Here is a 16,258-nt window from a genome sequence, read left to right on the forward strand (position 1 = left end):
CAGGGTTTAAATAGAAGAGACAAGACTGAAGAGTTAAGTAAGGGCAAGATGCCAAATAAAGGAAGGTAGAGACAGTGACTTAAACTTCAAGATAGAAGATGTTAAGGAGGAACATAGGCCTGGAAGTACATTATCAACCCCTACCCCTCCAGAGGCTGTGAGGAAAATAAGGCTCTCAGGAGAAAGCTAGGTTTCAGGTGCCCTTAATAGGAAGAAAGGGCATTTACAGAAAAAAGCAAACTCAAGCAAAAAACTTAAAAATCAGGAGTTCAGTGGTAATTATAATAGAACAGAGGTCTCATAGCGTTTGGTGAGAAGACCAGGTCTGGAGGCTGAGGTAAACAGTGAGCAGAGTTCCTAGGTGGTCAGCGTGGGGAATGGTGGGAATGGTGGTGAAGGATGTGGGAGGCCTAGAGGGGCACGTGTTGGCAAAGGCGCTGGGCAGGGAGGAAGTGGTGTCTTAACGAGTAAATGGGCTCCAAGGTTTCATGTGGAATACCTGACTTAGTAAATATTCTTTGGCCTTTTATATTTAAAATGCATAGTTACATAGAGTCTGCTGTTTAATTATTGTTGATCCATTTTTTTAATGTACTTAGCATCTTTTTTCACTAGGGAATAACATTTTATGCATCTAAATCACTTTAATGTATTAAAGCACATAATTCAAAAGCACTGCATTAAATTATGGGTGATCTTAAGAGTGCAAATGCCTCCTTGAGAAATGGACAGTTACATTTAGTTAATTGACCATTATTGTTGCTGTTGTTTTAGGACCTCACTAACTTAACCAGGCTGCGTCACTTAAAGGATTTATGTCTCAATGATCCTCAGTATAAAACCAATCCAGTTTGCCTGCTGTGTAATTATTCCACACATGTATTATATCATTTGCCTTGCCTTCAAAGACTTGACAAGTTTGATGTGTCAGCAAAGCAAATCAAGGAACTGGCAGATGTAAGTGCATCTATAATCAATTATCTGTGACTTAAGTTTAATTAACCGCTTCTTTCTGGCTATGTCAACATATGGGAGGTAGTATTATCTTGTCGGTCTTGTCACCAATTCTCCTTTTGCCCCAGTGAGCTGGATATTTCATATAAATACATACAAAATAATAACATTGGTGCTAGAATCTCAATTTTGATGACTACTGGAAGGGGAAATCATAGAGAAACATTATTTATAATTTACATAAAACTTAAAGAAGGAAATCTGAAAAATTATCATCACTGTTAAGAATAAATTAGTGCTATATATACAAAAATTTAAAAAGCCTAAGTAGAGTAGAAGTGAAACAAGTAACCTCCTCTCATTTAGAATATTATTTATCAAAATTAGAAAAAATGCATGGTTGATGGTAGTATGCCAGGATACAGTAGATTTTAATCTAACTAAAGATGGTTTGGGGTTTTCTGTAAGTATAAGTGGTACCACACTGCCAAGATCTTGAAGATCTTCGAAATTTTAAAGAGAGCTATTTCTGGGCTGCCACTGATGGTAAACCTCCCAGTAAGGGGCCTACTTTGACATGGTATCAAAGGCTTTATAATTTGGGAATAGAATGCATAGGAATTCACTATGTTTATTAATATTCTTTCCACATTGTATTTCTATCTCTCCATTCAGTAAGTGTCCTTTCCTTGTGGCTCATTCATCATTTCAACCTAGATAAAGGATGTCTTCATCTATCTATCTTATTTCTTTTTTCTTGCTAGCCTGAAGATTTATTCTCAAGTTCCATTCTCTCTCTTTTTTTCAAACTGAGATTATCCCCTCTCCCACCCCAATCTAAGAAGTGAACTGTCTTGCAGTATTGAGCAAAGGGCTAGAGTTCGTATCTACTAGCAGATGTTCAGAGTCACTGAGGGTCGGGGAGGGATGTCTTTCCTAACAATGTAAGTCAAAAATAACAGCAAAACTTTGCTGTGACAACTATAGTTTTGAAATTTCCATTATCATCTCTGTAGTTTTTCATCAGGCACTTTCTGAAAAGGTGAGCAGGGTGAATGTGCTTCCCTAAATTACTTGGTTGATTAATTTACCTAACGAATACTTAATGCTTGTTACATTCCAGGTACACAGTTCAAGGCACTGGAAATAGAGTGACCAAAACAGATAAAACCCCTGCTTCCTTGGAGTTTACATTCTAGTGGGAGAAGACAGATAATAAGCAACTAAATTATGTAAACAACTAGTATGTCAGTGATAAATGCAATGGAGACAAATAAAACAAAGGTGAAGGAAACAAGATTGTTGGTAGGGGCAGAGGAAGGGCTGTTGGCTCTTCTATATAGAATTGTTGGGAAAGGATTTACTAAGGCAATATTTGAGCAGGGACCTGAAGGAGTTAAGGGAGCAAGCTTTTCAGGGATCTGCAAGTACAAAGACCTTGAGCAGGAGCATGCCTCTCATATGTGAAGAACAACGAGGAAGCTAGTGTGGCCAGAGCTGAGCAAGCTGAGTAAGTGAAGGGGAGAGAAAGTAGAGATGAAGACCGGGGGTGGTGGTGGGGCAGGTCGTGTGAGACTGCAGAATGTTGTAAGAATTTTGTCTTTTACGTTGAGTGATATGAGGCCACTGGAAAATTCTGAGTGGAGGAAGGATAAGATGACATGTTTTAAGGGGATCCTTTTGGAGAGTGGATTAGGAATAGAGGATTAAAGGGAAAAGGTGAAAGCAAAGAGACCAGTTAGATCCCAATAACTTGGATGAGAGATGTTGATGTTTGATACAGGATTTTATAAAGGAAGTAAAAAGTAATCAGATTCTGGTAGTAGTTAAAAGGTGGAACCCATCTGGATTTGTTGATAGATTGGATTTGAAGTGCAGAGGGAAAAAGTAAAGATTAATTCCAAGTTATTGGCCCAAGCAACTAAACAAGGGAAGGAGTTGCTATTTGATGAGATGAGGAATAGAATGGGAGTATGTGTAGAAGGAAGAATCACAGTTTAATTTAAGCATAAAAAGTTTGAACAGTCTTTTGAACATTTAAGTTGGATATATGAGTTTGCTGTTTAAGAGAGTTGCCTGGGTTGGAAATGTAAATATGGGAATTGAAAGCAGAAGAATGATACCAAGCCAAAGACTGGATGAATCACCAGGGGAATGGTGTGGATGTGGAAGTATGTCCCTTGGGTACATAGGCCCTGATTTTACTTGCTACTTTAGGCAAAAAAAAAAAAAAAAAAAAAAAATCAAGAAACACCATTTGCCATTTCCTTTTTACAGTTTTTTCTTCTCAGTTGCACCTCAGAAATAATCTCTTCCTGATCAGTAGTTTTTATCCATTAATCATCACCCTAAAACAGCTTTTTTCCCCTAACTGTTCTATGTTATGAATGTCTTATTTTTTGCAGAAGAGTTTAGCGATTTCAGTTTCAGAATTTCGTAATATGTGTGGGAAAGGAAATTTCTTTTGCCTGTTCATCATGCCATATATTTGTTTCCACTCCATCTTTTATGCCAAATAATTCTGTTGGGATCATGACTTATCCACTCTCTACTAAATAAATCACATAAGAATGTACAAGCCTTCCAACTTATTTGAGGTACAAATTTCCTGGTAAAAAGAAATGCCTTCATTATTTCAAGTAAACAGTTAAAACTAGGTCACATTTTAATATGCATCTGATTTGTTTACTATCTTCTCAGCTAGTTCTTTTTGACTAATGTAGCTCCTGAGCACCATTTACCTGGGGTATTTCTTGATGATGGATTTAATCAATTTATCATGATAAACATTAATAACTGCATGATCCCTTGATATTAAGGAATTCAATATAACTCAATTAGATTACAGTTTAGTAATTTGCTCAATTTACAAGTTCATTTAGAGCATCCTTTCATAGATTTGAAAAAAAACCAAACTGTGAAATCCTATTTCTTAGCCATGCTTTTAAAAAAATGAATTGAATAATGTTACATTTGCTTTTAATTCTCTTAAATTTATTTTCCCCTAAATTAATCAAATAAGAATAATATATTTGTCTTAGTAGTACTGCTGCATTAGCTAAATGATTCTATTCTGTAAATTGAATTCTGTCTATAGTCTCTCGATATTGGCATCCTGAAAGTAAATGTAAATATGCCTCACACTTAAAATATTATCCACAAAGAAAATCTTTGAAACTTTATATTTTGCTTATTAAATTTAAATAGAGAATTCTGTGTAGCTATTATCATTTCAACTACGATCATTATTAGTAACCAAGCATGCAAAATTTTAAATGGTTACATAGAACATATCACACTCATATAGAACCACTAATAATCACTTATAATTTTTTTTTTCAGCTAATCTTTTGGTTTTTTCCTCACTTTTAGACCACAGCAATGAAGAAAATAATGTATTACAATATGCGTATAAAAACTGTTCAGAGGCATCTTAATGAAGACCTTGAAAAACTGAATGAGAGAAAATGTAAATTACAGAAGTTGCCAGAAGAACGAATAAAATTATTCAGCTTTTTGAAAAAAAATGTAAGATTTAATACTGTAAAATTTCAATGGCCATATCTTAAGAAAACTGGCAGATAAAATACCATTATCTTTTACATTTTATATATGTATATATGCATACATATTATATGTACATTTTTATTAACACTAAGTTTCAAGTAAATTTGCCCTGAAGATGTTTTGATTCTAAGTGCTTAACTAAGCTTCATTCTGTGCTAAGAAATCTGCAGTTTAAAAAAGGTATAGGATTTTAATTAATTTGTAAAATATTTAAAATGCTGTGTATTTCAAAATGATTCGGAGAGTTACAGAGATCTGTTAGACTTATTTCACTGCATTTCAATTAGATACCAGCAGGCTGTGCTCAAAATTCATTTTCTTGTCTAAAGTGCTAAAAATTCCCTTACTAATACTATTAAGGTATAAAAAAATGGGAACTTTATAACAAGCTATACTTTAGTAGTTATATTATATATGCTTTTTTATTTAGAATAAAGTGGATTTCCCTTACTAAAAGTAGACTCTGAAAAATGAAGGATTAATTACCTCAAAACAGAACTTTGCAAATATAAGAACTTACTGTATTAAAAAAAGTTATGAGAAAATAATGGGTTATTCAAAAAATGATGTTCCAAAAATTGTCAAACTACTTGGTAGTAGGGGATTGGATCCTTAGTTTATACTTTACCAAAGTAAATACAGCAGGGAAAAAAGAATTAAATGCAAAAATGAAAACATAAAAAAGTTGAAGAATATATAGGTTAATATATTTAACTGGTCTCAGTCTGCCAAATAAAAATAAATACTAGAAATAACAAAGAACAGAATTTAGATTTGATTGAAAAAAAGTAAAATGCTTCTGTACTAAAAAGTATTATTAATTAAACAATAAGTGACAATCTAAAAAATTGTTTTCAACAAACATGATGGACAACCACGATATCTTTAGTATAAAGGTACTCATAAATAAAACAAGACAAAAGGAAAATATCCAAATAGAAAAACTGAGGAAAAAATAAACTGTCATTTTACAAAAGAAAAAATAAAAACTGACTAATAAACATTTGAAAGAAGACCTCAATCTCATAATTAATTTCAGAATATGAAATAAGACAACAAGCAACCATTTTCACCTATAAATTTGTCAAGCACGACACATGATGGTCCTCTGCCTGGTGAAGATGGGTGTGTCACTATTGCACCAGGGATGGAGGTGTAGTTTGGGTGATGTGTATTATCAAACAGTCAAAAAATGCTCAAAGCCTCTGACCCAGTAAATCTACTTCTAGCACTCTATTCTAAAGATTTGGGTAAATATTTATAAGGATATTCATCACTGCACTTTAATAACAACAAAAAGTTGGAAACTACCTAAATGTTTAAGAAGAGAGGAAGAATTATTCATTCTGAAGGTAAAGTAGCATGTAACCATTAAAACTCACCTTTTAAATATATTTAATACTCTTTCTAAAATGAACAGAGTTTAAATTCATATCATAATCAGAAAGATATTAAAATTAAAATATTAACCCAACTTAAATTATGTATTTGAATAAAAATCACAGGAGAGCCAGTATGTGAAATCATCTTGTATCTGCCATTTTCACTGGCAAATGGATATATTAATGTATGAAAAATAATAGCTATAGGTTAATGTGAAAAGTAATAGCTATAGATTATACAAACTATAGACATTTTATAAAATATGCTTACTTAGTTTTTTAACAGCTAGAATTAGCCATTATAGAGAAGGGAGTACAGATACCTAGCAAATTTCTATTTATATACAATTCTGTGTACAGTACAATTTATCTTGAAATCCTACAAGGCTGGGACTAGGGTGGGGCAAATGAGGGACTCACCTGGGCCCAAAATCTAAGAGAGGGCCCCAAACCTCCATAATCAAGATAAATCATATATTTAACAAATACTTCTTAAAAATACAAATGAATGCAAAAAAGAGTCCATTATAAGCCAAACTCACCCCCCAAAATACTAAAATTTTAAATAAAGACATTGCTGTGCTGAGCTATATAGAAGACTGAGGCAAAAGGAAAAATGTGCAGCCCCATACCCATGTTTTTGTGTATTTTTATGTTAACTTTCTTCCAGAATACCAAAGTAGCTGAAAAAATACTGGAAAATTGAAAAGTAGGAGGAATAGAATTCAGATTGTTTCAAGTTTAAATATTTTCTCTATACCAAAACCAGCATTCTAATCATTTTACTTTGACTTTAGTAGAAGCAAACTCATCAATAATATTTAAAAATTTCTTTCTTTGCTTTTCTCATTTTCAATTAAGAGAACTGCCGTGTTTGAAGTATTTAATATTGTCTTTCACTTGATCAAGAGAAATTGGCTGACCGAACTTGTACCTAAATTATAATAACATGCTTGCAATGTTTTTTATGAAGTTTGGCTTATTTATTATCTGTACTTCTACTTTGTTAATTAAAATTAACTAAATATTTAATAGACTTCACTAAAAGATTTTGCTCTCTGGAACACTGATTTCAACAGCTGGAACGGGAACTAACTGAACTCAAAGGATCTGGCAAAGGGCAGAATGATAGATCCAATAACAATAAAGTAACTGAGCTTGAAAAATCAAGGAACTATGAAACTGCCACAGAAGAACCAAGCCTTCAACAGAAGATAGCGACCAAATTAAATGCCTTGAATGAAAGGATAACATTCTGGAACAAAAAACTAGATGAGTATGTTTAATGAATTATCTGTCTAGTTGTTCAAATTTGAAACATGAGGGAATAGAATATTCTGGGCTTTTAATTGGCTCAGTTCCCTTCTTCAGGAATGGAAAGAATTATAGTATGAAGTAAAACATGAAATGTGTTTCCAGTCTAGTTTTTTGTAGAGATTAGCATTATTGGTTCAAAGATAGTATACAGTTTTTTTCAGAGGCAGTACTTAACTAGGAACAATGAATTTCCCCTGAGTGGCTGTGTCACATCATTACTCTAGTGTCTGCAAACTAAAACCATTAGTTTTTTTAACATTAACTGCTACTGGTGCAGACACTCATGATATAGATGAGAGTGGACAAAGCACATACGACAGTTGTCTGGAATCATGTAGAAACAAACTAAGGCTGAGTATCAACTAGAAATATAAAGCAAGAAGACTTAGTAAGTACTGTGAATTTTCATATATGTATACTAGGGCATTAAGTGGATAAGTTAGTTTGTCCTATAATAATACTAGCTAAATAATAACTAACACTTATTGAATTCTTACTCTGTGCCAAACTCTATGCTAAGAGCTTTACAAATATTTTGCATATGATCCTCAGAAAAACCTATTCAGGTATAGGTACTATCAATATTGCCATTTTACTGAGAAACTACAGCATAAAAATGTTATGACGTCTAAGATCTGAGAGCCATAAATGGTGAAGCCATTAAGCCAGGAGAGTCTTCTAACCTTCACTTACTCTGAGGTTAACAAAATTTGAGGTGATTTTAATTGCCAAAATTAGAATGTCTTTCACCTGGTTTAACTGTTAGCACCAAGCATTCTTTATCCAGTGACAAAAACCTTATTTTTTAACATCAGCTTGAGAAAATTATCATAAATTTTAATGTTATGGTTTTTAGATCATTTTAATAGCTTTATTTCTTTTTTGAAATAGAATTGAAGCAACTTATCGTACTGAAGCAAAGCAAAAAAAGAAAAGTCATGGTTTATTGATCCCACTTTTGTTAATTGAGTTGGAGACTGTGGGAAATATCCACTTTGAAGAAGGCACTCGATCTGATGACTGGTAAATCTGTTTGAAATTTAGTTATAGTTAAAATTAGTTTAAACTAATTTTAAGTGCTTGGGTTTATCAACCAAATATCAACTTAAAAAATCTTAAAATGTCTTATTTTCAAAACACTTTCCATATAGAATATTCACCCACTGAAAACTGGCAGTTACCTACTTTTGCCACCTGTACATTTCTGTTTACACCATTGCCATAAGCTAACCTTGAAAACATCCTGATAGTATTTTCTTTGCTCTTTACCATATTGCCCTTAGCCCAAGAGCAGAATATAATTTAGAAGTTTATGGTCAAGTATTAATTTTGTGTGTGTTTATACTGTTTGTTTCTGGGCTGGATGTAGCCCTAGATTCTGAATCTAGAGCAGAGAAGGAAAGACAAAGCAAATCCCAGACAAAGAAGAGCTCTATGAAGGATCACACTACTTGGAGTTTCCTGTGCCCCTCCTGGGAGACCAGGCGAGAAGCTAGGAATTGTCCATTTCATCTCTTGCATCTGTTCTTGATTACCATGTGTATTCTTGATTACCCTCAAGGGCAGTTCTTGATACTTCTTTGTTATTATATAGCAGAACCTTATCTACATAAAATGCCTACGGAACTAGTTTCTATCAGAGTGCAAGAATAACAACGATAATTAGAGTGCAAGTAATAATGAGAGCTTCAGTGGTTCCAGGATGTTATTTAGGGGTGACCTGGACTGATTTAGGCTCAGAGGATGGTCCCTCTATATGTGAGACTGTAGGTTTCCCACTCCATGTGATGATCTGGTTGTTCAGCGAACCTCAACTAGTTAGCAACACTATCCTGCATTGCAACACTATCTCTATCTGTCTCTTCTACCGACTGTGAGCTCCTGGGCTTAGTTTGGTTTTGGCAGTTCACTTTTCAGTTCTAGGGGAGGAGTAGTAACTGGGCAGCTCTTAGTATCCTGGTTGAGTCTTTGCTAGTGAGAAAGGCAAATGCTCTACATTAGGAGTTCAGATGTTAGTCTTCATCAGGAAGCTCACCTCTGTGATCTTAGCCCACACCTATGCTCAGGCCCTGGTAGATTATCCCAGTTAGGACCAGTCATCTCATTTAAAGGCAGATGTATCCCATATAGGAGCACTTTACTTCCTTTTCAAATTGATCCATTTTTTTCAAATTTATTTTTATTTTTTTACTTCTTTTTTCATTGAGGTAACATTGGTTTATAACACTATATGTTTCATGTGTACATTTTATTTCTACTTTTGTATACACCACAGCTTGCTCACCATTTACTTTCCATCTGCCACCATACAGTTGACCCCACCACCCTTAAATCTCACATTAATCTAAATTCTGTGCTACTTTAAGACAGGACCAGAGTTATTGTGAACATGGCCAGGCGAGGGCAGCAGAGAGCAAATAAGCACTTAAGAACATTCTCTTGAGCTCTTCACATAGTAGATGCCTACATCAACCTTCAGTTCTTAGCTCAAATACCTTCTTTGAAAGGTCTTACCAAGACTTATCTTAAGCAGTCCCCACTCCATTCCTTACCCTAAGCCTCTCTTTCTTCAGAGCACTTATCAGTTTAGATTTTATTTACGTCTTGTTTATTTTTTATCCAACTCCCTCGGAATATAGGGTCCATGAGAGCAGGGACCCTGCCTCTTTCACTTCTGTATCCCTAGTTGTGAAGTTATTGCAACAGACCAACTGAGAGATGATGGTGATTTTGCCTGGAGTAATAGCAGTGATGATTAATGAAATAGGGTCATATTCAGGATGTATTTTAGATGTAGAGCCAAACATGCTTGCTAAAGAACTGGATATTGGTGAGGAAGAGAGAAGGCAAGTTTTATTCCTGGGAGTTTAACCTAAGCTACCATTTAGATGGTGGTACTGTATACTGAGGTGGAAGACACTCAGGAGGAGCAGGTTTAGGAGCAGGTGTGTTGGATGAGTTAAGTTTGAGAGGCCTATTACATATGCAAGTGAATGTATCAAGCAGGTAGTTGGCTATTCAAGTGTGTGTATATCCAGCTAAGTAGGGTAAAGATAAAGCCTGAAAATAAAATGTTGGAATTTATTAGTGTAATCACCTAGGGATAGAGTTTATGAAAACAAGAGGAGAGACAGGCAAAGACTGATTCCTGGGGCAGTCCAACATTTAGAAGTCTGTCAGAGGAAAAAGAAGCAGCAAAGAAAACCATGAAGGAGCAGCCAATAAGATAAAAGCCAGAAGCATATAGTTTTGTGGAAGCCAAAAAAAGAATGTGTTTCAATAAAGGAGGATTGCTCCATGTCTTTTAGTCAGAATAAATATATAATAATTAATAAATGAACTATTATTTTTATATTTCAAACTTTAGCTTCTCTTTCATTGACTGAATAAAAATCAAAGTAGAGTTATACTGTATGACAGTGTATCTTTAGTGAAAAACATAAAGTACGAGCTATTACTTTTTTCATATGTAACTTTGTGTTCTCAACATTTTAAGGAAAATCTTATTTTCTTTGTATATATTCTATGTATATTTCTATGTATATGTGTTCCCACATAGGTTTAACATCTGCTATGAATTAATTCTATCACGTTTTTGTACATGGGACTTCAGAACATACGGCATTACAGGAGTAAAAGTAAAACGTGTCATCAAAGTTAACAACCGTATTCTGAGACTAAAATTTGAAGAGAAATTCCAAAAGTTTTTGGACAATGAAGATATGCATGATTCAGAGTAAGATGTTAACTTCGATAAGGAACATTTTTACAACAGTCTGATTTTAGTTTGTAAAAAAGTCTTTCTGTTTTAGAAGTTTACAATATTGAAAATATCCTTGTTAGTAAATAGTTCCTTTTCATGCATCTTCCTTGACAAGGATGACCTCATAGTTTAACCACACTGGAACTCTTTTTGAGCCTTAGGGAGAGTGGAAGTTTAATAGTGACTCTGGAACATCCAATGTAAATGGGAAACATCCTGGACAGGGCATATGGTCGTCTTATCTATGGCTAAGCTTTTTTAAAATCAATTCTAAAACTTTTTTTGTCTCAATTATTCTTAAGGAGCTATCGAAAGATGCTGGAATGCCTTTTTTATGTTTTTGATCCTGAAGTTACAGTGAAGAAAAAGCATTTGCTACAAATACTTGAAAAAGGATTCAAAGACAGTGAAACAAACAAGGTAGCATAAAATGTCATTCAGAATAATGCTTTCTTCCTAATGAATAAGGCTCTGCTACTGATTAAGCATGGTTTGATTCTCAGTCCTTTCATTCAAATTATAGCAAACTTCTGCTGTTTCACAGAAAGCTTAGAGCTATCATGGAAAGCACAATCCTTTGATATCCAAAGGGTATCGGTTCAGAACCCCCCACAAATACCCAGATTCAAGGATGCGCAAGTCCCTTATATGAAATAGCATACTACTGGCATATAACCTATGCACATCTTCCTGTATACTTTAATCATCTCTAGATTACTTATAATACCTAATACAATGTAAATGCTATGTAAATAGTTGTAAATGCAATGTAAAGTCTGTGTAAATAGATGCAGGAGCAGGGCAAATTCAAGTTTTGCTTTTTTGTAACTTCCTACAATTTTTTTTCAAGTATTTTCAATCCATGGTTGGTTGAATCCTGAATTACTTTATCTTCCTGATTATCTATTTAATATTTCTAGGCATCTTATTTTTTATATTCTGTTCCTTTTGTAGATAATCTCAAAATCTACTTCTTTAATCTATTTTAAACTCTCTAAAGTCTTCTCTATCCTGTAAAAAATTCATTCACTTGACACTGCTGTGCTTTCTAGCTATCATCCTATTTTTCTCTCGACTTGCCACCATTTCTTTATTCTCTACTTCATTTTCCCCACCCTCATACTGACATTGCTTTATCTCTGTGTAGCACACAGATCAGATAAGCTAAATTTCTATGCTGTGATGTGCACACAATGAGTAAAGATTGATATTCATGTTCTGCATTATTTAAGAGTTGGGATCTGATTAAAAGGATGAGGTGTGTAAGCAGTTTAGAAGAAGGATTTGGCTTAGTTTGGCAGTATCTGGCTGAGGCAGAGGGTCATGCACATTGCTTCTGTCTAAAGGATAGTTAGTGGTATTCATTAAAAATCTGAGATTATACTTACTGGGATGTGGAATTTGTGGTCAGATGAGCCACATTTTAGTATTTTTTAAAATCTCTTTGCATAACTGGTTTCAATAAGAAAATAGGCAACTCAGCATTTGTAGAAAAGATGTATTTCTAGATAATTTGGCTACTAACATTTAACTGGTAATAATTTCAAAACTCCGAGTTACTGACAAGGAGGAGTAGACCTGAGTTCAAATCATGACCTTGCCAATTTCTACATGAGTCCTTCGGTAGATCACATAATCTCTCTTAGTTCTAGTTTTTTTTTACTGCTAAAAACAGAGACTTTTCTTTGTTGTTTTGAGCTGCTTTCAGAGCAAGTAATATGAATATTTCTAATAAAACAGTTTTAAAGAAATTAATTACCACAATGCAAACTTAAGATTTCCATTCATTAGCACAATCAGATTTATCAGGAAAATAATGTATATTATTAGGCCCAATATATTATTAGACTATTTATTTATTTAAACAAGAATCTTCAATGTAATATGTAATTCCCGCAGAATTTTCTTTTCGGAATCTGCACAATTGCTGGTGGAATATCATTGAAAATGTGCAAAACTGTAGCTCCCGCACTACACAGAGTTGTCAGTTTCAACTTTGGCTGATTTTACAGGAGCAAAAATTGTTCTTTGTTACTTTTCATAAATCTATTTACATATAAATATAAAATGTATTATGTAAATAGTTTTACAGAATGAAGTTGCACCTGAAAGTTATCTTCTGCTTTTCAGTGAGTCTGACCTGCATTTTCTTTGCCCAGAAACAAAATAATAAACCACCCACATTAAAGCTGAAGTATGGTCAATTTTGTAAAAATATTCAGGCTCTTGTTTTGTCTTTATAGCTTCCTCTCAGAAAAGATGCTGTTATTCTTGCTAACAGCCTAAGTATGTGTGAGTGTCCCAGAATTGAATTTCTACAGCAAAAGTACAAGGATGAGAAGAAAAATTCTCTTGAGAATGAGTTCTTCAGGCATGGTAACACAAATATACAGTACTTCTGAACTTTTAAGTTCTTAATTTTAAGTCTTAAAATTCATAAATTATTTTCATAACATTTTTGATACTTGGTTTTATCCACCTGGGAGGTTTTCTGAAACCCATTTTACTTAGTAGTTACCAGCGTGGTGATACATGACTTCCTAATCTATTACTTTGGTCCAGTTGTCAACAAATATATTTACTGAGCGCTTATTATCAGCAGCATTAATGCACTCATTTGTTACTCATAGCTAATCCAACTTACATGAAATAGACATTTTTCATAGTCTGCTTTTGTTTATTAAGTTGTGTCCTAAAAACAGACTTAACATATATATGTTATATGAACATACACCCCACACAAACCCCAAATTCATAGGGAAGAGAAAAGAGAACTCAGTTCACTTATGTGATAATCATCGTATAAAGCACTCAGGAAGGGAGCCCTTATTTATCCTCAATCATCAAAGTATAAGATGATAAGAAAACCTGGTTATAAATCTAAAATTGGCTAAAGACAAACTGTGAAGTGTATGGATTGCTTTAAATTTCCTTAAAGAATAAACTTTTGGTATTTTAATTTGTGTACAGTTATTAGTACTTTAGCACTCTACTTGCATCTTGTATGTATGTAAATAAAAGTACATGAGCCAGTTTGTAGGACACGTCTGGGAGAGGTTCCCTGGTACCCACAGATTGGGGACAGAGACCAGTGCATCATGTCTTCTCTTGCCTCACCCTCTTCCACTGTTCATTCTTCAGTTCTACCAGTATTTATTGAATGCTTACTGTGTATTAGGCACTTGGTAGGTGATAGAGATATAGTCAACACAGACTAGACATAGTTTTTCCTTTATGGTGCTTACAAACATTACTAATCATCCAAATAAATGTAAAATTATAATTATAGTAAAAGCCACAAAGATGAAGTATTAATGCATAGTACCAAAGAATGTAAAATAAAGAGAACTGATTAGGTCAGGGAGTGAGGACACCTTTTCTTTGGTCTCAACTATCCAACCTTCTGAAGATTGGGTAATCAAAAATTTGGTTAACTTCTCTAAGAGCGATATTCTAGATTCCAGACTATAGCTCTGCTAAGATGATCTGTGCTGAACTAAACTATGTGTGTTTTGCAGTCTTTCATTCATTTAATAATAATCAGAAAATTAAGCAGAGTATTGAACCTGGAAAGAACTCCCTATTTGAAAAAAAACTGCTTCTTTTTTTCTCATTCTTCTCCATTCCACTTAAGAAATACCTCATGATATTTTTCCTGATCCTGCTGGAATGTCCTTTCCAAAATACTTATGTTCTCCCAATTTACATTTCATAACTTGTACATAGTTTTAAAAGTCATCTGAATACTGTATGCATAATAATTATAAGTTGCTTCATAGGATTCAGTGACTCCTAGAGATCCTTAGGATTTAGTTAATTTCAAGTTTCTTTAAGATCTAAAAAACAAATGTCCATCCATTCAGTAGGCATATATTAAGTGCCTGTTATGATCTAAGCTATGTACTGGGTGCTGATAGTACAGAGATGAATTTTTACCCAGTTAATAAGAACAACAAAATTCTTATCTTAAATTACTTAATTAAAATGTTACTAAATTATTGTGTTATTTCCTTCTTCCTTTTCTGTAAAGCTTTGTTTGATGAAATCACAGGAATTATCTTTTATAGCTATTTTATTTATTCAACAAATATTTGTTGAGCTCCTATTTTGGATCAGTGTGCTATGTGCTATCAGTGGCAAGCAAGATAGCCAGGATCTCTACCTTTACAGAACACACAGTCAAGTCTGGGGCCAATAAAGAAGGTGATATTGGAAAATTAATAAAATGAATTAGTGTTTAAAATGTTTTGTTTTTCGTACTAGGCATCCTCCTCATTACAAAGGTTTTCCTTGGCCAGAGTGTTCAGGCTCATGATCAGGACTCCATCAGTCAAGCCAACTACCCAATGGTTAATTCAGTGTTCATTCCTCGAAAATATTTACTAAGTATGTCTTCTATGAAGAGAAATCTGTTTTCATCTTTCTGAATACAAATTGTTACAATTTAATACAGATGCTTACAGTTTAACCTCTATCTAACAATCCTTATGAACTTTTCTACAAAAAATTGTTCCTAGCTACTAATGAGCTTCTATTTTCCCCCCTATTTCAATGACATTTATATACATGTGTATATGTATTTTATTTTGTAAAATTTATGTTTTACATACAGATATATATATCATATGTGATACATATATTATGCATATATAATATATATTTCAAAAGATAGAACCCACCCAACTTTTAACAACAAAGGTTTTAGAGTAATACATTTGTCAAAACTGTATGGCAAAACACTGAATAAAAAAGTACAAAAAGGAAAAGGATATTAACGGAATTAAACCTTACTAGTCTGTGTAGTGAAAGGGTGACTAATAAGTACTTACAGAATTTAAAAAATTGTCTATGGTGGTGGGAAGATATGAGAAAAAACCTCAATAACATAAGATTTGAAACTTACTGAGTTTGTTGTTTCTTAATCTATATAAGAATGAAAAAAGTGTATTAAGGTGTTTCATTTTCAAGAGTGTTTGTTTTGCTTGTTTTTGTTTTTGATTTTACCCTAGATTCTATCATGGGACAACGAGACTGTGATTGCAGCAGTCGGCAGTGCAAGTGGTTTGTCTTTGATCATGACCTTGTTTTGCCTGAATACATCATAGAATTTGAGTATATTACAGCGGTATGAAATCATTTTTAAAACTGAAATTCGTTAAATGAGAACAGAACAATAATTTGAAGTCTAATAATATTATGTCAAATTTATAATATAGAGAGAGACATACTTCAGAGATATTGCAGGTTTAGTTCCAGACCACTGCAATAAAGTGAA

At 33.6% G+C, this 16,258-nt stretch overlaps 2 protein-coding genes across 6 annotated transcripts in view; one reads left to right on the forward strand and one right to left on the reverse strand.

Annotated features, from left to right (window-relative positions):
* RTN1 (reticulon 1) overlaps nt 1-16,258 on the reverse strand; it is a 349,573-nt gene that overhangs the window by 254,973 nt on the left and 78,342 nt on the right. The gene's annotated exons all lie outside the window — the stretch shown is intronic.
* Nucleotides 1-16,258, forward strand: part of LRRC9 (leucine rich repeat containing 9) — an 82,801-nt gene that overhangs the window by 13,354 nt on the left and 53,189 nt on the right. For all 3 annotated transcript variants that reach the window (XM_031453805.2, XM_064485994.1, XM_064485995.1), the window contains exons 7-15: nt 775-957; nt 4,327-4,482; nt 6,983-7,179; nt 8,112-8,243; nt 10,780-10,956; nt 11,286-11,403; nt 13,227-13,359; nt 15,247-15,369; nt 15,993-16,108. In XM_031453805.2, the coding sequence (XP_031309665.1) occupies nt 775-957; nt 4,327-4,482; nt 6,983-7,179; nt 8,112-8,243; nt 10,780-10,956; nt 11,286-11,403; nt 13,227-13,359; nt 15,247-15,369; nt 15,993-16,108 (1,335 nt within the window). The remainder of the gene's footprint in view (nt 1-774; nt 958-4,326; nt 4,483-6,982; nt 7,180-8,111; nt 8,244-10,779; nt 10,957-11,285; nt 11,404-13,226; nt 13,360-15,246; nt 15,370-15,992; nt 16,109-16,258) is intronic.

This window comes from Camelus dromedarius, chromosome 5 (assembly GCF_036321535.1).
Source record: "Camelus dromedarius isolate mCamDro1 chromosome 5, mCamDro1.pat, whole genome shotgun sequence".
Taxonomy (NCBI): Eukaryota; Metazoa; Chordata; class Mammalia; order Artiodactyla; family Camelidae; genus Camelus; species Camelus dromedarius.